General features: G+C 33.6%; 3 protein-coding genes across 3 annotated transcripts; 2 read left to right on the top strand and 1 right to left on the bottom strand.

The window, feature by feature from the left end:
- Nucleotides 1-6,140: 6,140 nt before the first annotated feature.
- Nucleotides 6,141-9,231, top strand: LOC117917807. Its single transcript, XM_034834215.1, has 2 exons — nt 6,141-6,630; nt 7,612-9,231. Exons 1-2 carry the CDS (start codon nt 6,553-6,555, stop codon nt 8,713-8,715), a joined length of 1,182 nt encoding a protein of 393 aa, XP_034690106.1. The 5' UTR covers nt 6,141-6,552; the 3' UTR covers nt 8,716-9,231.
- A 1,697-nt stretch (nt 9,232-10,928) lies between these two features.
- Nucleotides 10,929-12,157, top strand: LOC117917814. The gene is made up of 2 exons (XM_034834226.1): nt 10,929-11,407; nt 11,543-12,157. Exons 1-2 carry the CDS (start codon nt 11,182-11,184, stop codon nt 11,923-11,925), a joined length of 609 nt encoding a protein of 202 aa, XP_034690117.1. The 5' UTR covers nt 10,929-11,181; the 3' UTR covers nt 11,926-12,157.
- A 306-nt stretch (nt 12,158-12,463) lies between these two features.
- On the bottom strand, nt 12,464-13,808 carry LOC117915103. The gene is made up of 2 exons (XM_034830673.1): nt 13,431-13,808; nt 12,464-13,036 (listed from the first exon to the last, which is right to left on the bottom strand). The coding sequence occupies exons 1-2, from the start codon at nt 13,806-13,808 to the stop codon at nt 12,464-12,466; spliced, it is 951 nt and encodes a 316-aa protein (XP_034686564.1).
- Nucleotides 13,809-23,976: the final 10,168 nt, after the last annotated feature.

Here is a 23,976-nt window from a genome sequence, read left to right as displayed (position 1 = left end):
TTAGAACGGGCATCATCCGCTCTTAGGAATGGCAACGGGGTAGTTTGGGACGGGTCGCCGTCATCCCAACCCCGTCCCGTTTATTAAAACAATTCTCATCCCCGTCCCGTTTAAAAAATTAAACGGAGCAGGGCGGGGCGGATATGGGAAATTCCCATACCGCCTCGCCCCACCCCGTTTAGCATTTTTTTTTTTAAATTACTTTTAAAATTTTTTAATTACATTAAAATAAATATATTTTATAAATGATAAAATTATTATATTTTTTATAATTTATTTTATTAAAATTTTTATTATTATCTATATATTAAAAATAGTAAAATAAAATTTTAAATGAAATTAATTTTAAATTTTAAATTTAATTTAATTTAATTTTATATATAATCGGGGCAGGATGGGGCAATACCCTAACCTGCCCCGGGTTTAAAAAAAAATTTTCATACCTGTTTATTAAATTTAACCCTCGTCCCATTACTAGCGGGACGGGGTGGGTACCAAAAAAAACCCGCCTTATTGCCATCCCTATCCGCTCTACAGCTTGAACCTCATTCTTGAATCATGAAGCTTAGCCACTGTCATCTCACGATCACATGCAGCTTACTAACTAATAGTCATGGTTTGAAGACATCAACTATGAGCATCCCCTCGGCCATGACCCTCACTTCACTCCATTGGCTAGATATACACTTGTGTATATTATCTTCATCTTCTATTTTTCACCAATCAAAAAGTGTGCCACAAAACACCATTCCGGCCAACCCTTGATTTTGGAATTGAGGCAACCTCCCAAGGCATCAAAACAGATCATCGATCATTATCATTATTATTGAAAGGAAATTGTTAACATTTGCAATTTTGAGGAGGAGTCAACACCAATATAGAAGGAGGTCTACAAGATGTCGACATTGTAAAGACATGACGTGTGGGTTGGTTCACTCTCAGAAAAGTAAACGAATCAATGAATAAAAATCAAAGATGGCAACCAATCACAATTTTTTCCCTTTTGAAATTACTATAAAATAGAAGATGAAGGAAGGAAGGAGTCTATTTTGAAAAGAAAAAAATGAGGTGGTACAAATGCGGGTGAAGACTTCTGGGAGGGGCTTTAAAAAAGTATAGAGGGTGCCTTTCATTCACATTGAAAGAGGGAAAAGGGCGAGAGAGGATTCTCACATTTGGTGGAATTGTTGGAGGTGGAAAAATCACAGGAAAGAGAAAGGGGGGTAGAAGGAGAATAAGGGAGAAAAAAACAAAATAGTCTTCTTGAAAAGAGATCTAGAAAAATATCTTACAAAAGGCTATCATATATATCAACCTTTAAAGGTGCCTCATGAAGGGAATATCTCTTCATAACTACCGTGACTATATAAAAGTATTTAGGTTCTTATAATTTTATTAAGGCATAGAGTTGGTGCTGGAAATGGATGCAATAATGTATTGAGTTTTATTGATTGATCTTTCGATGAATAATGGCTAAATGATTTCATATTCTAATTTTGAACAAATCAAGACACAAAATAAATAAATAAATAAATAAATCAAATTTGTGCCCTTCAATGTGTTTTGGGCTTGATATTGATATCTTTAGCTTAGGAGTTAGTTTGATTTGGAACTTTTATTCATTTAATTAATTAGACTTATTTTATTTTATTTTTATAAACTTAGGTAATGTTTATTTTTTTTGTTAAATAAAAAAAGTTAAAATATTTAACTTTTTTTATTAAATTGAAAATAACTTATTGATATCAATCAATATAACTAAATTGAACCTGGTGATAATAAGTTCACTTCAATTATACTGGGTATTATCATTAGGTTTAATTTAGTTATATTGATGGATATCAATAAGTTATTTTAACTTAATAGAAAATATTAAAATATTTCAACTTTTTCTATTCAACCGAAAAACAAACACCATCTTAATCTTACTTCATTCATACAATTTAATTTACACAACTTACATATTTTCCTTATTGTTAACTCACAATATCATATCATATTATTAACCAAGAGTTCCGAGGCATAATGGTTTGGAAGGAACGTCTTACTGACCTTATGCACAGTACGCCTCTTTAATCACATTCCAAAGCAGTACGCAGGGCATCTTGTTTGAAAATAAAATACTGGAGACAAGTATTCACGGACATACTTTCACCATGTTCACCAATTGCAGCTAGCAGACGTGGTGTGGCAGAGAATCACATATTCAAGTTTGTCCATTCTACCATTTTTGACAGGTTTGATCAGTCCACCACTTCTATTTTCATTATTATTTTGACTCCCAGAATTTTTCTTAGCTTCATTTATTCTTGGTTATCAAGAATAGTACTAAAAATGACCTGCTTGCAGATTCACAATGGACGGTTCTAAGTAATAATCAAATGATTTTGGATGCCATGAGTGCAAGGCTGAGTTGTGCTTGTGGAATCGTGACGAGCACATGATTTGAAAACAAATTAATGTGATAGTTGACAACATCCTTGGGTAAGCAAGAGCAGCGTCACTCCACTTTATGTACTTTTTTCTAGTTAGCATCTTGCATATGGCATGTGAGACAGGCAGAACAGCAGAAAGCACCCAAGTCAAGGACCCAAGCGTGATCTCCAGGAGCCCAAATAGGCATGCTATACATCATCTGTATACAACTTCATTTAAAATTTTAGGACAAACGAGTAGTTTAACATGGATGATTATGGGGTATAAAGTCTGCTTAAGCAGTGACAATCTGGTGTTGGCTTTTGCTGGAGCATCATAAATCTGTTTGTTCCCTTACCCAGCTGGTGGAAAATGCCTATCACCCCCTTTTCTTCAAAGCTATGTGGTCCAGGCTTTTGCGCCTTTTATTAGATTGAAGTTCCTCCCATTTGAAGAATCAAAAGGAAAAAAAATAAAAAGCACATGATATGTTTTTGGAAAGGCAAGCAATCCTCCTACCATTTCATTTGACCTTTTAATACCCAGTTGGGGAAGCAGGTAGGAGAGCCAACCTAGCATTCAAATACATGGGGGGAAAATTGACTAGGGTAATAATCTATTGGGAGATGATCAGAGACCAAAAGATATGTTCAAACAACAGACAAATGTTCCACTTAATCAATATGAAAATATGAGTGATAGATGACAAGGGAAGCAGATTTTATCTAAGATGTAATGTTCAGAGGTGTGTATCATGCAGTTTTGGAAGGAATAGACACGGGATATCACTTACAGCCTGACCTGAAAGATGTGATTACTCTTGAATGTTAACATATATTTTTCTTTCTTCCTGATTAGCACATACATGATAAAAGGCCACAGTTGGTTGGGTGTGACTTTATGTTCCTATTGAATACTTCTACTCACTATCTGAGTCATTTTTGGCCCCCTCTCCGCGTCGTTGTTGCTTCCATGGATGACTCGAATTTATCATCAAAACTTTCTGTTGTTTGACGGTTGAACGACTTGCCCAGTCATGGGGTCTACTGAATTCAATTTCTTAAAGGGGGGAGGTGGAATATACATCGAGGAGTAGAAGGGAAACGAAGAGGTGGGTTGGTCGTAGCTTGCCCATTCAACTCCTTTGGAAATCATGTGCTGTGCCTCTTCAATCGCTAACTGGCATGATAAAGCGAAATGCAGATAGCAAAAGGTTGACGAGAGTCAGGCCAGAAGGCAAAAAAGGAGTCACTAACCCAATTGACATGGTGGTTGCGTCTAGGCGCACCACCCATCTCTTTTTTAACTTTTTAGAACTAAAAGAGCCAATAAAAATGGTTTTGATGGGCCGGTTTAATTAAAATTACAATGTTGACTAGGGAGGTCAAGGTGGCAGATGGGTAGGGAACAAATGAAAAGAAAAAGAGGAAGGGTAGCGGAAATTAAGAGGAAATGAGACATGTCCCCTCCTCCCTTCTGGAGTAGAAAACACGCAGGGGTGAATGGGACAATTTTCAATATTCATGATTATATTTTCTCATCATATTAATAACGACCAACTCCATTTCAAGCCCTTGGAACTTTTCAACAAATCATCTTCATATTGTGCTCTGACAAATTCAATAGTATAAAAGCATCCACTTTTTCCAAATCAATAACATTCGCCATGTGTGGGCGTCTCCAAAATCCAATTCTTATATTCAAAATTCGACCCCCGTGTCACAAATGGCTACATCGTCCCTCTGCTTAAACAAATGAATGGCATGTGATGTTTTTCCAAGTTCACTCCTCCGGAAGCGCCCTTGTCAAATAACACCTCGACTGGTGCAACTCTCACCATGTTTCACTAACTAAATGATTAGGAATTAAGATGGCTTCCATAACCATCTAAGAGTTGACCCTCTCCTCCCCTCCCCTCCCCTCCATCCCCCTCCCCCTCCCACCAACCAACCATGCAATTAATTAAACCCTTATTTTACTTCATTTTTTGAAGATGACTGAGGAATTATTTGACATTTGCAAATAAGGAAGCGATAGTTTAGATAATAAAAATTAAAAAAAATAAAAATAAAAACAAGAAAAGCATTCCTTAGGCAATCCACCCGGCATATGAGTTACATGATTAGGTATCACACTGCCCTTTATTATTATTATTATCAAAAGAATATGTTGATGGTTCCAAACAAGATGCCAACCATAGACTTGTCCAACTCCAAATTTGTTTAAGGTCTTGTCACTGATTAGATTCCCCTCCTAGCCAAACTTGAGAGTCACGTAATATGTTGTAGTATGTATTATTAAATAATGAAACGTTTTCAGAAAGGCTATTTAGTCTATTTCTCATAAATCAATTAGTTTTTCCCATTTATATTTTATTGTACATATATTATACTTTTTTCTTAACATATTTTATAACAAAATTTATCTAAAAAAATTTAATAAAATTTATTTATATTTTTTCAAATTGTTAATAACCTAAATTGTCATCATTATTTAATTCAACGTCAAAACACTTTCAAAATTTTAAAAGAATTTAATAAATTCAATTAGAAAAAAATTAAAATTTTCTATAAAAAAAAAATCAATAATTCTTTCAACAAAATTTATTTGAATTTTTTTTATTGAAGCATTATTAATAATCTAAGTTATCATGATAAATTCATGATTATTTAATTCAATATCAAAGTCTAAAATGATTAAACATCTAAAAATAAACACCATCATTAAAAATTTATTCAATAAAACTCAAACACAAATTAAAAAACTTTCAATATATTAAAAATTATTTTTAAAAAATAAAAAATCATGTAAACAATTAAAAATTAAAAAAATAATTTAATTTCTTGAAGGAATAAAAAATATAATAAGATAAAAACAAAAAAAATTAATGATAAATATGAATATTAAATAGATTTTAGAAAAATATTTTATTTAAAATTTATGAAATAACTTGTGTTTTGTGGGTGTGATTCCTAGACGGGATGGAATTTCTTATAAATTACATGTGATAAAAATGAGTATTAAATAGGGAGGAGCAAATATCAAATGAAAATGTAAATGGGAATTTTTCGAAATTGTAATGATTAAGCATGTGTGGGGAATCTTGGGTGAGGGTGCGCCCCAAACACTGATTCACTGGACGAAGCATGGCGGGACCCACGATTCCCCTTATTCCACTTGACAGGTGTCAGAAGGCATAGGGTTCCCTTGCCTCCCACGCTCTTCCCAACACGGCGCTCCCCACGCGCTTCTCTTTTACCACTGCTTCAAAATCAAGACGTTATTTCGTCATTGACAGCCAATCCTAAACCGCCATGACTTGGTAGAAGTCGGCCAACACGTCAAGCATGTCCGCCACGTGTCCGAACCCAACTAAATCTCACTAAACTTAAAAAAATTTAAAAAAAAATAGAGAGAAGAGGGAGGAGAGAGGTTGCCCTGGCGATAGCAATTCCTGGATGCAAAATAATTGTTGACAAATCAACCAGGACACCACACCAGTTGTCTTGAGCCAGTCAATAGACGCGTGGGGACCCAGCCAAACCGTATTGTTCTTCGAATTACCAAAACACCCTATCTCCAGGCTATAATAAGCAGATGTGAGGAGGGCCAAATCGTAAAAGCGCGTAATTAGAAGAGAGGATATTTTTTAAATAAAAGGGGAGGTGGGGTAGAAGACAAGAGAAACGGCTCCCCTGTGAGTAGTCTTTACAACTGCCACCCATTAACAGAGAGGCACAGCACAGCCTTTTTCTATACTTAGGGTTTTTTGTTTTGTATTTTAAACCCTTCCTTTTTTTTGAAAAAAAAAATAAGATTTTTTTTTGGGTTTTCAAAAATCAGGATTTGTGGTTACCGATTTGGAGATTTCTCAGGTGTCTTTCTCTATCCCCCCTCCATTTCTCTCTCTATCTCCCTGCTGATGGATATTGAACCAGGGATGTTTTGATTTGGGAAAAATTGTGGAGAGAGAAAGAGGGAGTTTTTGGAGAGAGGGAGGTGCAAACGGCTAGAATTCCACTGCCCATTTCTGTCGAAATTAGAAGCTGATCTGTGTTTTGTTTGGAGCTGGATTTGCAAAACATAAAAAGAGGAGAGGACGAGGAAGTGTCGACGGTAGAAAAATTCTGTGACAAAATGTTCATGTTGGGGAGTGAAGGAGATCACTATTGTTCCAAGAAGACGGATGATATCTGTGGAGATGTTTGTGGTCAGGTATTTTCTTTGCCCCCTTTTTTTTTTTACCTAAAAAGTTATTTTTATATACTTCGACATAATTGATCTGTTTGTTCAAACCCCATTGGCGATTTTCTTTTCCCTCTTCAGAGTAGCTCTCTTTTCCCTTTCTGGATTTGTTTGATTTCGGATTTTTTTGTTCTTTGAGCTCCTGTTTGGTTGCTGGGAAGATGTGGGAAAATAAATAAAATCGAAAATTTCAATATTTTTGGGTATTTTGTTGTTTGGGACCATAGAAAACGAAATCCTTTACTCAACCATGCTTAATGCAATTATTTGGCCTTGTTAGGATGAGATTTTCATTTTTGGTCTTTAATCCGTGTGAGATTCAATTTATTTTATTTTATTTTCCTTTGTCATCCCGGCTGCCCAGCACCCAAACTTCCAAACAAAGGGTTAACTTATTCAATGGTTCTCAGAAGTTCACCTCTATTGTCTTCTTCCTAGATTTGTTGTTGCATTGTTGTCCTTTTGATTTGTGGGAATTTCTTGACTTTTTTATTCTTGATTTGTGCTTTTTTTACCCTGAAAAGTGTTGAATTTTCTGTTTGAAGATTTGGGCATTAGTTCTCAAACGGATTACAATTTTTTTTTTGATGATTTGAACATTAGGCCTTATTTTCTAATTTTGAGAATAATTTGCTGCAAAATGTCATCAATGCAATACCAAAATTTGCTTGACGATTCCTTTCTGTTTAATTTACCAAAACCTTGAATTGAATTAATTAGAACAGATCATGGTATACTGACAATCAGGGCCTTCTGATTTAAGGCATTTTAAGTGGAATTTCAAAATTACATTTAGCGTCATGTTTGGGTGCTTTGTCTACCAATGCCTTTAACTCCGTTTGGTTTGGTTTTTCTTGAAATTGTGTGATAAGAGAAGCTAGTTCTAGAAATTTTAGTTTTGTATACCATTCTTTCCAAGTAATTCTAAGTTTTTGAAAATGTCTTCTGCAGGAATCTAGCAGAGCTTTAAGCATGTCGAGACTCCGCTGCATCCTACGAGGCTTGGATTTTAAAACCTACATCTTTCTATTTGTCCTTGTCCCCACATGCTTCTTTGGTATCTACGTGCATGGGCAGAAGATATCCTACTTCCTGCGGCCACTATGGGAATCACCACCAAAACCCTTCCATGATATCACACATTATTATCAGGAGAATGTGACAATGGAGAACCTCTGCAAACTTCATGGTTGGGGGATCCGGGAATACCCAAGGCGTGTTTTTGATGCGGTGCTGTTTAGTAATGAACTGGATATTCTTACCCTGCGATGGAAAGAATTATATCCTTACATCACTGAATTTGTTCTCCTGGAGTCAAATTCAACATTCACTGGACTCCCAAAACCTCTTGTGTTTGCCAGTAATCGAGATAAGTTCAAATTTGTTGAGCCCCGGTTAACCTATGGGACTATTGGGGGAAGATTTAGGAGAGGGGAAAACCCTTTTGTTGAGGAAGCATATCAACGAGTAGCATTGGATCAACTTCTGAAAATAGCCGGTATTACAGATGATGACTTGTTGATTATGTCAGATGTTGATGAGATACCAAGCAAACACACTATCAATCTCTTGAGGTGGTGTGATGACATTCCGCCAATCCTACATCTTCGGCTGAAGAACTACCTATATTCTTTTGAGTTTTTCGTGGACAACAACAGCTGGAGGGCATCAGTTCACAGGTATCAGACTGGTAAGACTAGGTATGCACATTACCGCCAGACAGATGACATATTGGCAGATGCAGGATGGCATTGTAGCTTTTGTTTTCGCCATATCAGTGAATTCATATTCAAGATGAAAGCTTATAGCCATTTTGATCGAGTGAGGTTCTCCCATTATTTGAATCCTGAAAGAGTTCAGAAAGTAATCTGCAAGGGGGCTGACCTATTTGACATGCTTCCTGAGGAGTATACTTTCAAGGAGATCATTGGGAAATTGGGACCAATTCCTCATTCATACTCAGCTGTTCATCTTCCATCATATCTTCTGGAGAATGCTAAGAAGTATAAATTTCTCTTGCCTGGGAACTGCTTTAGAGAAAGAGAAAGTGGCTAATTCTCTCGGACTAGTTTTGACGTCGGGTTTTGTGAAGGTTGGAGGTGCAGCTTGTGTGACTCCTCATGAAGGGTTCTACTGAACAATTGATGACTGCGGTGTGTCACTGAGACAACTGTGCCTTATGTCCAACAAAATTTATATCATTCTTTGGGAAATGTTTGGAGAATTGGATGAATTCTGAGATTTCCTGGGTGAAATTATGTAAATAACTTTTCTGGATTAGGTTTCATTCAAGGTGGAGTATATCCATTCGCAGAGCAGGGAGCTTCCTGTGATTAGAATAGCTAAGTTGTGGGTCTGTGGCAGGGTGCTTGTGTATTACTTAGCCATGGTGTGGCATGCTCCCCTAAAGTACATACCAAAAGAGATTGACATTTCCTGGGCTTTTTCCCTTGGGAAGTTTTGTTTTGAGACTAATTTATCCATATATGTTGCAATTCAACTCCTTGATTTGTACCATTTCATTGCTTTTGGACCTCTTATTGATTATAATGTTGAATCTATTGTTACTTGCGGAGTCTGTTGCATTTCCTTACCATTAAGGAGGCTTTAGTCTGGTAACTCCGACCATCATTTGATTCCCCACCTTAAAAGACTTCTTGCAATTTGCTAATGTTGGTGGATTCTTGGGCAAAATATAACTTGTGATATTAGCATTGTCTACTAGTCTCCACATTCTGTTTCGCAGGCTGGAATCCATTCTTAAGGTCATGTTCAATCTAGATCATTAGAGTAACAGGTTTGAACCCATTCAATCTAGATCATTGGATGGTTAACAAAGTGAAGAAATGGAAAAGTTGCTGAGAACATGTTCTTAAGCCCTTTTAGGCATGTTATAAAAATTTTCCTATTCAATTTGCCTACTATCTTCTTGTCTTTTTTTTCTTTTTCCCCTTCGAAGACGAACCCCGCTGGTTTTATTATATACTCAAGGTTGGAAACGCCTCTCATTTTGAATAAAGGAATCTTGGACATCTCATTTGGAACCCTGAATCCCTTTTCTTTTTCTTTTTTTTTTCTTTTTTGTGGTACTTCTTGTGTATTAAGGTTGGCACGTCCTACTACCCTTTTCCTAAATGGAATCAATACCTGACTGCCATAGTTTACAAGGCTGAAATATAATGAGACAGGAGTGTATCAAGCCAAGAGATTGTTTCAGTGCGATATTTTGGGATAAAAGAAACAAGACATACTCAAGCCATTTCAGCACAACCGAGAGTTCAGGACCATGTAACATGCCAGAAACTGTAGTTGATAAGTGAATCATGCATAAAAATTGAAGGGTTGTTTTACTTGATGAGATAGCTGACTGTGATTGGGGCCTCGTGAGAAGAGGTGTGGTGTAGAAAGTTCCAACCATGTATTGATTAATTCTTAGTGTTTCAGTTGGCGCCCCTTGTGTAGAGTCTGCAACAGCATGTATTGATTTGACCTATTCCAAAATAAGCAACAATCCTCTTCTTCCGAGTTATCGCGTGTTGAGTCTAAACGCCTCTACCTCTTCTACCCAAGCTGTTACCCCCATTGACTTTGCCTTCACATGGCATTTGGATGCTGCGTCAACTTTTTTCAGCCTAGGGTGGTTCCAATTTTCCACTGTACCTCAAATTTTGCAATCTTCAAAATTGCAACTCCGTGGGGCTGATTCCCACGTATTGTGTTCTCAAACCCAAACCCCCGTGAACCATGGTGGACGACTGACAGATGCGAATTACACCTTTAATTTCCTGGAAATAATTTGTGACAGCTGAAACTTCAGGACTTAATTCCACATGGTTGCTATAAGTTTGGGTTGCAAGTAACCGACCAATGCAAGCTGTTAGGAACCTAGTCCCAAAGATCCATGTGAACCATCTTTGATGTGGGTCATCCCTATCCTATGCCGCGACTCTAGTTGATCATCCAAGGAAAATGCCCCATGCTTTTGTGACAGCGAAGCAGGGAATGGGATTCTAATTTATCCTTCCCCTGAGCTGCAGGATCAGATCTGGAGCATCTGGTCGTACCTTGGCCCCACCATCTTCTACCGACCAACAGGTTCCATAGCTTATCATATTTCTATTTGACACATTCTAGTATTCTACTGTAGTCTTTTTTGGATCTTTGTGTTTTTTATTTATACCTTCTAAATTGATCTCTTAGAACAGGGTTGTTATTTTCTCCAGATATATGGGTTCTCAGCATTCCAAATATCTAAGCCTTAATTACAAATTGCCTCTGGTGAGATATATTTTCCAATCCCATTGGACCTCCCAAACTTTCAGGTCCTCCAATATGGGGAATATACTATCCAACTGACACCAGTCAAAAAGCATATCATTGAACAAGATCGATAAAGGGTATGAGATGCATTCTTATCTTACTAGAGTTAATCGTTAAAGCCTATAAATTGCCTTTGGAATCACACAGAAATGCATCCCCATTAACCATCAAAGATTAGTTGTTAGGTATCAGAAGAACCGAATGCAACAGGGTGTCCGCTTCCAACAGCAGCGCTGTATCGTACACAGGAGGGAATGGCACTCAGCAAATGACTCCAACAATCATGTTTCAGGCACGCAACTGCTGGTGAAGCCATGTATTGATTCTCCTCAGCTGTTGGACGACCCCCATATCATGTTTAAGGAAGGCCACACTCTGCACCAGAGGGAATGGAACTCAGCAAATGACTCCAACAGTCATGTTTCAGGTACGCAACTGCTGCTAAAGCCACGTATTGATTTTCCTCAGCTGTTGGACGACCCCCATATCATGTTTAAGGAAGGCCATACTCTGCACCCGAGGGAATGGCACTCAGAAAATGACTCCATCAATTATGTTTCAGGTCCGCGACTGCTGCTAAAGCCACGTATCGAATTTCCACAGCTGTTGGACGACCCCCCTATCATGTTTAAGGAAGGCCACACTCTGCAATCAGGGGGATGGCATGTCAATAGCAGTCACCAAAACGGCTGGCACCACAGTGAAAAGTTGCCTATCAACTCTAACAATGATTTTGTGGTCATGCACCGTTTCCATGAAGTACATGTTCCTGTGAGAACCAGGGTGGTGCAGGTGGTGAAATATGAGCATCACACCTCTGCTAACAATTGTCACCACCGGCAGGTTTGCAATACCGAGAATAGGGGCTACCAGAAAGGTCCATGGCTGATGAAGGGCCTTGAGGAAGAGACATCTGATGTTATCAAAGTCTTCATAAAAAACTGAAGTGTGCGGCCTAGCTTAATGGCTTGGCTAGTATCTTAAGTACATGAATATGTAATGTTTTAATTTCTGTATCATATTCCTGGACTGTCTAGTGTGCCTTCTAGCTACTTCTACAGAGTTTGCATGTAAACCACAATAATAATCTCATTGGACATATATATTCTCAGCCATCACACCATCCAATGATTTTGGTATGAAACAGATTGGTGGTTGTGATGTTTGTTTTTGTGCCTTTAGTGTTGTAAAGGGAACCATCATCTGGTAGAAACAGGTCCTCGCTAATTAATTAATGCCTGCCATACAAGGATTCATTTAGCCATCCAAATTCCAAAACAGACAATAAAATAAACAAACATCAGAATATGGGGTTAAACCCCAAATCATAGGCTCCGAGAATAACAAAAGCAAAGCAATTTGATACTAAGATTTAGCCAAATAAAGCCAAGAACTGAAAATAAACAACACTAGAAGTACATAAGTCAGGCTACTCAGCCCAAAAATGTGTTCAAAATAAATATATAAAGAAAAGAGCATAACACTAAACCAAACCTAAGAGCAGCATTGATACCCACTCTGCCTTTTCATCATCAGGAAGGCTGAAAAAGAGGTCAACTTTTGCAGGATCACAGACAATCATGTATGCCGCTCGAAGTCGCGCTTGTAAATTAAGAGATAATTTCATCAACTCTCCATTCAGCTTTGCTCTTTTTTCAGCTGCTGCTGCCTTAGCCTTAAGCAGTGTAGTGAATACAGCAAGTAGCCCCTTATTTTGCTCAAGGAATGTCCCTAACATCTTGGTCAACTCCTCTGCTTCTGATGACAAGCAATTGCCACAGCGTTTCCGTTTTTTAGAGGGGGTAGATTTTGAACTATCTTGCACTGGCACTTGAAGTGATTGAACATCATGTATGAGAACATCAGTGTCACTGGATCCACCTGATCCTATCCCATTCTCTTCATCATTATTTGCAACCTTATGACCCAAGGCTTTGGCACCACCAGTTGCCATTTCAACACCTTTTCCATTTGTTTCATTCTTGCCAAATATGATACAGAGGTCATCATAGTAAGGAAATGGCTTGTTTCTTAACCCCTTGGCATATGGGTGACTCTGTAACAACATGAATTTGAGAGAACAATAGTAAGTGCATTGTAATTAAAGAAAATCACTAAACAAAACATTTGAATTGTAATTTATAGAGGCTATGTTTGGTTCCATAAAGATTTAAGAAAAAGGCAAGAGAAAAAAAATAGAGAGAAGAAGTAGAATGAAAATAGAAAATAAATTTAAAATTAATAAATTATTTTCATATCCTACTTTAAACTCATTTAACTTATATAACACTTTTATGCAAAGATTAAATAATTTAAAAATATATAAATTTCTTACCAATTTTAATTATACTTATTTTATTTTTCGTATTTTTTATCGTAAAACCAAATATAAGAAAATCATTTTCCTTAACCATTTTTTTTCTTTTTGTGAGCTAAAATACTAAATATACCTCAACCCATTGCTGCCATACATCATCATTGTCACACAGCACCATGTGGTCCTCATTGTCCCAATGTATACCAGCTGCACCTTTCATATCAGCTATAGCACAACAGTGCTTCTTAAATACTTTCAGCCTTGAATCGATATGAGGGCTGGCCTTGAGATTGCTACCAGGAACCTTACTTTCCATTGCTTTCTCCAAAGCAGCTGCATATCCAGTTCTAAAGACACCATTGTCTGTTTTCCATCCAGCTCTGCATAATTCGTGAAGAGCTTCAATCAACGCCCCCTCTTCTTTCTCAGACCATTGCCGCCTTTTGCTCCCAGACGGTATCATGTTCCATTTTGCTTCTCCTCCTTGTTGTCCATCTAGTGCATCATCCATTCTAACAAAGATCAGATGAAAAAAAAAATGCAATTTTGTCAACTATGCAATTCTAGTGAATGTTTCAAGTAACAAAAGATGCCTGCCCGTGGATATTAAAAGACCAATCCCAGAATGAAACCATAGCTCTATGATGGCATTGACCAGATGTCACAAAAGATATGCTTTTATCGAAAATAGAATTGTACTTATTATGCAAGTTCTAATTCTTAAATCACACCATATCAGCACCTCAAATTTAAATACACGCTAACTTAAAAAAACTTAAATATACATGGAAAGAATACAAACCCATGTTGCATCAAAAATTCTAGAATAATGTTCTACAAACATAAATAAATTTTATTTTTATTTTTTTGTTTTTTTAAACCGATAACCTTTTATGCCGGAGCCCTTAAGACTCTCTACAGGGACAAACCTCGAGTGCTGACTCCTACAACAGCTAACACCGATAAATTGAGGGTATCATCAATGGTAGGATTCGAACTCAATTCTACGAACCTAAATAAATAAATAATTTTTACATATAATACCAACAATTTTTTCAACAAACATGTAGCGTAAAGATTTTTAGTTTTATTATATGCTTTTGATTAAAATAGAGAAACCCTCCTTCACTCAAAGGTGAAGTGTAAAAACTTCCACCATATTGTAATATGTGATTTTCTCAGAATTGGCTTTGTCAAACATTCCTACCACGTGAGGATGGTCGCATAAAGTGGAGATGGAGGAATGAGAGCAGACCTGGCGAGTGTGGGGAATTGAGACCAGCAGAACCGTCGTCGCTGAGAAAGGGGCGCAGGAAATGGTAGGGTTAGCGTAGAGTTAGGATTTTATAAGGTTGGGTTTTTGGGTCATACTTGAATCCCATCATGCTTGTAATTTCTATCCCATCGGTTCTCCATATTCTCCGACCAAATCTTTTTATACTCCCTAACCTTAATGGAATTGCATTTTGGTTTCTTCAAACATCTTTGCATTGGGATTGGGATTAAGAAATTTATTTAATCCAATTATTGAAAGACACGTAACGATGCATGTATTACTACTACTATCAACTCCAAGTATAGCAAGTGATGTCCATTTATTAAATATAAAAGTTTATGGAAATTTAATTAAATCCACAACTAAATAAAGTCGTTATTATATAAAAGTGACACTATGGGGTACATTTTAATAAGTAGCATATTTTTTATTTAAGCTTTTAGACAAATAAAATATTAATTATATCTCATTTCAACTCATATCTTGTTTATTTAAAAAAAATATATATTTCGTAATCATATAAATTTTTACTTTTTAACTGGTTATCAATTATCTTATCGATATCTCTCAAGTTCCAAAATTGATAAAAAAATAAGTTTATATCCTAAAAACAATATATATATATATATATATAGTAATTTAATTAATCATTTATTTTATTTTAGCTATTATCCTTTTTATCAATATAAAAATAAGTTAGTAGTTTTTTTGGGTTAAGAACAATATAATATCTTTTTATCATAAATAATCTAATGAATATATAAACAATTTTTGTATTCCGTTAAAAGTAATTTTTTGAGGTTTAAAACCACTTCTTAATAATTATAATTGATTTCTTTACAAAAGTTGAGTATATCACAAAATTCTAAAAATTTAGAATATTATTTGAAATGATTTTTTAACTAACACTTAGGTTAGGTTAGGTTCCTAGAAAATACTAACTAAAGAAAAAAATATGAAGAAAATAAAATATAATTAGGATTAGTTAAATATATATTTTAAAATTATTTAATCTTTATATTGATGAATTAAAATAAGTAAAATGAGTTTAATGTAGCAAATAAAAATAATTTATTGACTTTTAATCTGTTTTTTTTTTTTTTCTTCACTTTTTTTTTCTTAGGAGAATTGTGTTTTGGGCCCTTTAACATTTGGTCCATATATCATGTATATTTAAGCCCAAAATCCAAACAAAGTATAAAAATTAAGATGAATATTGTCTTTCATTAATTCCTAAAATACCCTTAACCCTTACATAGATACAAGTGAGTGTGAATTTTAATTTTTTTTGTATTTTTTTTCCCTTTTCTATTCCTTATTAAGTATTACTCATTTCTAACTTTTTTCTTTTTCTTTTTCTTCCAATCTATATTTCTATTTTATCTCAAATAAAAAGCAATAATGTTTTTTTTTTTTTTCATTTTTAAAGATATTGAATCTTTTTGCTCTTATTATAAGTAATGATAAAAATTTTGTGATTTTTCATCCAAATATTTTTTATCTTTTTGTATATATCTTTTAGTTTAATTTTCATTTTTTATTTTAAATTTATATTACCTTTTCATTTATACTTTTCTCTTATTTTTAATTATTTTTTATATTTTCTACATTAACCATATTTAAAAAAATTTAAAAATTGACTATCATTTCACTTTATTATATATATATATGTATGTATCCTTTTAGCTTTTTAATTTTTAATGTTTTTATTTTAAAATTTTTACAAAGATAAATTTATTGAAAAAATTAACTAAGATATGAAGATCTAATATTATATTAATAATTTTTCTTATCTAGATAGATTAATGCAAAGTATTTTGACACAATAAGAAAATTGTTAATACTATTTTTTAGTTAAACTTTAGAAATTAAATTTCAAATAAAATATATTATATAAAATTTTATCTAAAAACTATTGAAAGTGGTATTTAATTTTTTTTATTGACTTTCAAACTTATCTAATTTTTTACTTGAAATGTAATAGAAGATGCTTACAAAAAAAAAAAATTAGTTTTTCATTTTTTAAATAAATGAATATAAATATATTAAAAGAATTAAAGATAATCTTAGTAAAAAAATTGATAAATATGATTATAATTTTAAATATGATAAAAAAATTTAAAAAAAAAAAAAAAAACTAGAAAAATGTTTTAAAACCAAACTCAAATATAATCTATATAATTTTTAGTTACTTGTTTTCAACTAAAATAAGTAAATATACCTTTTAACCCTTTTATATAAGAAAAATTCAATCTCTACTATGTATTAATATAATCCACTTCTAAAATTAGGTCATATGAAAATATTTTAATTAAGTACTTAAAATAAAAACTCTCCATCTATCCTCTTCATTTCTTTTTCTTTTTCTTATTTTAATAAATTTTCAATTAATTCAAATCATTAAAAAAAAATCCTTAATAAACAAATTTGTAACATTTCATATAACTTATTACTAAAAGTCATGTTCAAAAAGTTATTAAAATAACAAAGGAAGAAGATTAAAAAAAATTAAACTTTTTATTTTATAATAGTAAAAAAAAAAAAAAAAACTTTAAAATACTTTTTAGTATAAAAAAAATTAAAATAGTAAATATATTTATTTTAAATGGTATTTTAATCATTAAATGGTATTTTTATTTATTTAAATTAATATTTTTTTAGAAAGTATTTTCCAAAATAGTTTTTGAATCATTAATATAATTTTTGTTTATTTATAATTTAAAAATAAAAAATAATGTTAAATTTTCAATTATTTATAAAAGAGTTTAAAAAAATAATGAAAAAAAAATGGTTAAATAAGAAAAAATGGTAGCAAGTAGGAGAATAAAGACAAAAATAAGTCAAGTGAGTATTTTTGTCAATTACTATCTCATATCCTTATCAACAATTATGAGTGATTAGAGGACCTTATCTTAATTATGATACCTATATGGGTTGAAAACACAATTGTCTCTTTTTTCTTTTACTTTTCTTTTGTATTTTCTTTCCGTATGTTCTTTCAAATTGACACGGAACCAAACATAACCTTACAACTCATTTTGGAATAATTTTGAAAATGAAAGAATAACGAGAAACACGTAATTCTTTGAAAAATCCACTTTTAGTTAGATAACATATTACTAAGAATAATGTCAAAACTTTTTTTTTTTTTTTTTTTTATTTTCAGACATCAAAGATTTTTCTTTCATAATGGACTTTTGATAGGGTCTTATTTTAAAAGTCACTTCTTACTTTCAAAATATTTCTTTAATGGCAAACATTAACTCATTCTTTATAAAATTGTTTTTGAAAGAACTGTTATCCATAGAAATGTTATTGACTAATAAATCTAAGTGTTATAATATGCTCAAAATGCATTTCCCTTAAACTTATATAGAGGAGTAAGAAGTTTTTAGCCTAAAGACATCCACATATTTCTACACAAAAGGGGAAGTGTTAGAAAGTTTTAAAAAAACCTGAGATTTTAACACATCTCTACACTAGTATGGAAGACAAGTGTGCAGAGAAATTTAAAAAGAATTTTAGAAATGTAAGGAGCCTTTGAGAGTTCAGAAGAATTCATAAATAGAGGATGGTCGTGCCTATAAATAGAGGATGATCTAAGTTCATGACATAAGGTAATGGTGGTTCACTTGTTTGAAAGAATATGTCATCAATGAATTTCTACCTCTTATTATAGTATGTTCTTCCGAAGGGGCACACATGTAAGAAAGAAGTTTGAGTTTGATGCAAATGATTGAAACATCTTCTACTTTATGATTATCAATAAAGTAAAACGTTATTTTATGTATCAATCATTACATCTCCTACTACCGGTGGGGTGACAAAATAAGTCTTGGTATGTTAGGAAATATCTTATTGTCGAATTCAATTCCTACATTGCATTTGCGGGAAAAAGGGTAATTGAACAATCATTGAAAAAGACAATACCTAAAGGTTCACAAGCACTGAAAATTTATTCTATAAGAGTTTATTCTATCATATTGTATCACTTAGTACTTTAAAAGGTGTTCTTATCGACTTATTTCAATTTTATGTTTTCTTATTCTTACACTAGATCCAAATGTTTTTCAAAGATAGTAATATATTTTAAAAATAATGAAATGTTTAATAGAATATATGGAATTCAATATTAATCATATAATATATAACCAATACTTTTGCTCTACAAAGCTTGTATATTTTAAAATAATCATAAATGCATATATTAAATTGACTTAAATAATTGAACAATATTGTAAATTAGTGACTATTTCATTATTACTTTTCTACCGTTTGAAAAAAATATTTATCTTTTAAGTTTGAAATTACTTATCCAAGAATGAAGATTATTAAATGTACTATTTCTCAAGAAATATTATTTTTATTCGGTTATTTTTCAAGCCGATAAGTCCTAAGCGTCACTTCCCAAAATATGGTATGCCTTAGCTTCCAAAGTATGAAATAGTCATTAAATCAAAAAATATATATTAGTTGATAGTTTAATAGTTAGACTAGTTTAATAGTTGGTCGAGTCATGATTAAATCCCTGATGTTATAAATATATAATTAAAATTAAAAATAATTATAAGAAATTAAAAATATATATAAATAATTAAAAATATTTCATCATGTAGCTTAAATTATGATAAGAATAACAAAAAGATTTATTAAATTATTAGTAATTTTAATTTTATTAAATATGAAATTTGTAATTATTAAGATAAAATAAGATTTTATTATTTAAATTTATTTGGATTTCAATAGCTATATATTTTACTATCTACAAAATTACTAGTTTTTTTATTTATATTATTTTAATATTATTATAGTTAATTCATAAATATTTATATTCATTTTAAATTTTACAATAATGTATAGATAAATTGAAATGCTTTTTTCTTTTTTTTTTAAATGGCGCCCGCATAGCTAGCTGGTCTATTAGTTTTCCTTGCATGCAAAATATCCAGGTTCAAATCCCTTTATCAAGGCATTTTGCTTTGGAAAAACACTACTTACTTTCCCACATCGAAACTGGAGGCAGGCATGTAATGTGTCACCCATGACCTGGACCTTATGTCGGATAGACATCCATGTAAGGGATAACTTAATGTTATGGAGAGAGGTGGAGAAAAAACAACCACAAAGAAGGTTTGAAGTAAATGCAATCAAACTTAAAATAGAATTTAGAACTCAAATTTGGCAACAACACATCCTAATTTTGAAAATATTTTTGAAGCACATTTTGTGATAATTTTAGGACACGTCACATATGGTTTTGAAACTCAAGAAGTCAGGAATCCAGTTGAATGATTATTTTGAAATTACCTTAATTTTGAAATCACATGTCACATATGATTTTGAATTTTAAGAAGTCAATAATTCAACATGTGAGACAATTGAATGACAATTTCAAAAATTTAACTTATGATTTTGAAATTACCCTAATTTCAAAATCACACACTACCACATGGAGATTTTATTTCATTGACCTTGGGAGTTGCATCTTTGGTATTTCATCAACCCTAAATAGGCCCGATAAGACTAGAAATCAAAATTTTTAGTTATTTTTACATAATTATTTGGAAAATAAGGACCAATAATTGTTAGTTTTTTAGTTTTCCTATAAAAACTCTAATTATAGGTTTCAAAGAGGTGGGGGAAAGATTTCTTCAAATTTTGAACGAAGAAGAAGACTTTGAATATTGTCATAGTTTGTTTTATTTTTCTTTTTTTTATTTAATAAAACATTGTTTTAAAAGTGATTTAGGAGATGTCGTATATTCATATTAAAGAATTTTGGTAATTTTTTATTACTTATCTAATATTTTGTCATTATTATATTATTTGTTCAAAGTCAAATCGAGATTTCACATCCATTCACCAATTAGGTAATTCAAAATGAAATAAAATATTAAAAGTTAGGATAAGAATCAATAGTATAGAACTCAAATTAATCTCATTACATCATGCATTCTAAATATAAAAAAATATATATTCTTAATTCCTATAAAACTCCATACCTGATGTTGAATTGTGGAACCCTTGAATTAAAAATCAATAATTATTTTGAAATTTAAATGGATTTATTTTAAGAAATATTTATTTGTATTTTATTTTGATTTATTTACATAAGGTTTTTTTAGATTTAATAAATAATTAATCCTTCTAATCTAAAAACAATTAACACACAACCTTAAAATACTACAAATTTGATAAAATTGTGGCAACCTTATCTTCAAGTTTCGTGACTAGAATTATCACGTATTTAGACTTTAGATTTTTCTATTATAACAAAGGTTTGTAGTCAAGAAAATGACATCGTTGTTCCTCAACCTTGTTTAACTATTTTTAATTTAAAAAATTAATTATTTGTTATTAGGTTAGATAGGTTTTTATTTTATTTATTCATTTATTTTCTTTTGTTGGATTTCACCTATTTTATGTTGAGATTTTTGTTGAAGTCGGTAACGTAAGCTGAAAATTTGAATGCTCTTAAGTATAATTCTCCATATATGCTAAACCAAACATTGACAAATGTGGTTTTAAATAATATTCTAATTCCAACATTGCCAATATTGATTCTTTGTTTTGTTCAACTTGGCATTAAAACCAGCAATGTTAACTACAATTTCACCTTATCCAAAACCGTTAGTTTGACAACTTGTTTAGCCTCAATTCAATCCCAACATATTTTTGTCTTAATAAAAAAGTTGCTTCTTCCAAAATGCATTCATCTAGTTGTATCAACACGCATCCCAACTTGAATTCATGCAACATCAATTCAAATTGGGCACTCCACATTTGTTGAACATTTCAAACCCAATGACTCCACCTAACTCTAGAAAGATTAGGTTCTTGTTCACCCACAACAGGACTTGAAATCTTAGATATTTTAATGAGAAGAATGCTTCCCCTTTGAGTTGCAAGGGTCATATCCGACATCAGGTTCGGTGATTCCAACTTTGGAATAAAGTTTCAAGGGCTTTAAAGATTCATCAAGCCCCAGTTACACCGGCATTTCTCCCCCCACCGCCCCTCTCTCTTCTCCCTATCACCATCTTTCCGCCTCAAAATTTGACCTGTAACTCTGATATCTATCAAATGGAGAAGGCATCGGATTCATACTTATCAATTTGGAATAAAAACAATAGCCTATATAATGTAGTCGAAAATGTAAGCAACTCCATATAGAAAAACAGAGCGTCTGCTTTCAAACCCCCCAACTAGTAGAAAATGTCCTCTGAAATGTCCCACCACCATGGCAACCACAAGCGTGGTTGGTATACAACTGACAACCATCAGGTTTACGATACCACGGGGCACACTAAGCCAAGTAACTACGCTTCTGAGCGAGTTCCAGAGGTTTGGACCAGGGGTCAAATGATTGCGATCGAGCCTGCTACTGAACGTGGTAGGAATAGGATTTACAAAGCCAATGAAGAAGACGTGGATGCAGAGGCTAATCAGTTCATCAAACTAGAGCACACGAAGTTTATATGGGAGAACTAGTTGAGTGAGTCCACAGGACCACATCTATAGGCGTTATATGGGTTTCCCATCAATAAATTTGCACAGCTCGTAGATGATTTCTGTGCTAAGTGCCTATCTTGAAAGTTAGGTCATGGATTATGACTTCTTTCTCTGTACCCACACCAATAAACTATGTAATGAATGGGTACTATAGTGTCTTCAAGTACTGGCTCTTGTTGTTATAGATGTTGTATAATAGTGAATGCTTTACTTCAATACAACCTGTTCTGTTGCTAAGATTAATTTCAATACAGCCTCAGTTTAGTGGTAAGGAAAAAATGGTACCTAAGATTAATTTCAGCGCAATCCAATGCTAAATTGATATCTTATAGCCTCTTCTTGGAAGGTATTCAACTTGTGCCCTTGCACCCCAAGAAGTTGGTAACAGCTTAGCTTACAAGCCCATGTTTAGGGGAAGATCAAACCAGCTAGGAAAATCGCAATTGCTTGTAATTATGAAACATAAGATAGCCATCAAAGTATAGTTTTATTTTTAGAGTTGAATCCATCAGAAGAAGATACTGTACAACTCAAAGTTCTTCGGGTAAAATGTAACTTCAACATCTTCCAGATCTTTTGGTCTAGAAGGCCAGCCAAGTGGCCAAGGCTGATCCAGTAGAACAAAGCCCTAGAATTCAGTCTGAGAGGTCTACACCAAATGCTTTGCAATTAATTTTACGGTTTCCAGGTACAATAATTTACTGATAGTGACCTTTCCTGCCCTCTTGAAGCTCCCATCCGTGGGCCAAGTTGCGGGTATTGGCTTGGGAGTCAGAAAAGTCCCCTCCACGGTAGAAGCAGCAAAATTATGTATGGTGCAAGCCAACACACATCCTCGTCTCCTATACCTAGTTTCGGCAGATTTGGCACTGATTAGAGATCGAGGACAACATTGGATGTGGCCCCAACCAAATCAGACCCACATACTGGGATATCATGACCTGATCTGATTTGTCCACTTATGATTTGCAGCTCCAGTAAGTAATGATAACCCTCTTTCCCTAAAGTTGATATCAGGAAATCACAACAGGAATGAGATGGGATGGGATGGGATGGGGTCTCTAGCAAACCAGAAGAGGGGTCGAATCCATTGCTGAGAAAACACACTAAAAGGAACATGGGAAAAATAATTCTTTGCAAGCAGAGATCAGAAACCATACATAAGAGATGTTAAGATGCTAGCTTCAACCCCTCATTAGTTCTTTATTTGAAATCTTTTGATACTTTCATACACATACATTAAGCGGTCGCACTACATTCCCTGAGCATTTTCAAAACTAACATGAAGAGGAAAAAAGTACAAGACAAAACAAAAGTATTCCTCCAAAAACCCTACATGCCCACTTACCTTATCATTTAGAGGATAGACCTACATAGAGGGCAGCTACTATGCTTGTTATCAAACCACTTTTCCCAGCAACCCTTGTGGAAGAAATGCTTGCAAGACAACTCACTAACCTCCTCCTCGGCTTCAAACCTACACAGACACACACAACAATCCATTGAAGAACACCATCCACTGCCAGTGCCAGTGCCAGTGCCAGTGCCACTACTGCCTGCACTGCAGGCATTCTCACTCCTGCCGACACTAGACCTGCTGTGACACAAAGACTTGAACTGGGTTACTGATACTCTTCTCTCCTTGGCATTCTCTGACATTGGTGAGTACTCTTCATTTGATGGGCCTTCCTCTAAATTGGGAGAGCTCCCATTAGCACCCATCACTTGAAGCACAGATCTCACCATGTTCTTCAACAGAGCCACTGACATAACCGTGTTCATTACTAGCACAGGAAGCACACCTTCAGCTGGGCTGTGGAAATTAGAGAGCCCCATCTTCAGGAAAACCTTCTGCCCAATTTCCAAAAGAAACAGTGAATTGAGAATAGTG

The sequence above is a fragment of the Vitis riparia genome, chromosome 1 (genome assembly GCF_004353265.1).
Source record: "Vitis riparia cultivar Riparia Gloire de Montpellier isolate 1030 chromosome 1, EGFV_Vit.rip_1.0, whole genome shotgun sequence".
In the NCBI taxonomy this organism is placed as follows: Eukaryota; Viridiplantae; Streptophyta; class Magnoliopsida; order Vitales; family Vitaceae; genus Vitis; species Vitis riparia.
Note: the sequence above shows the minus strand (reverse complement) of the source record. Positions and strands in the feature narration are given on the sequence as shown.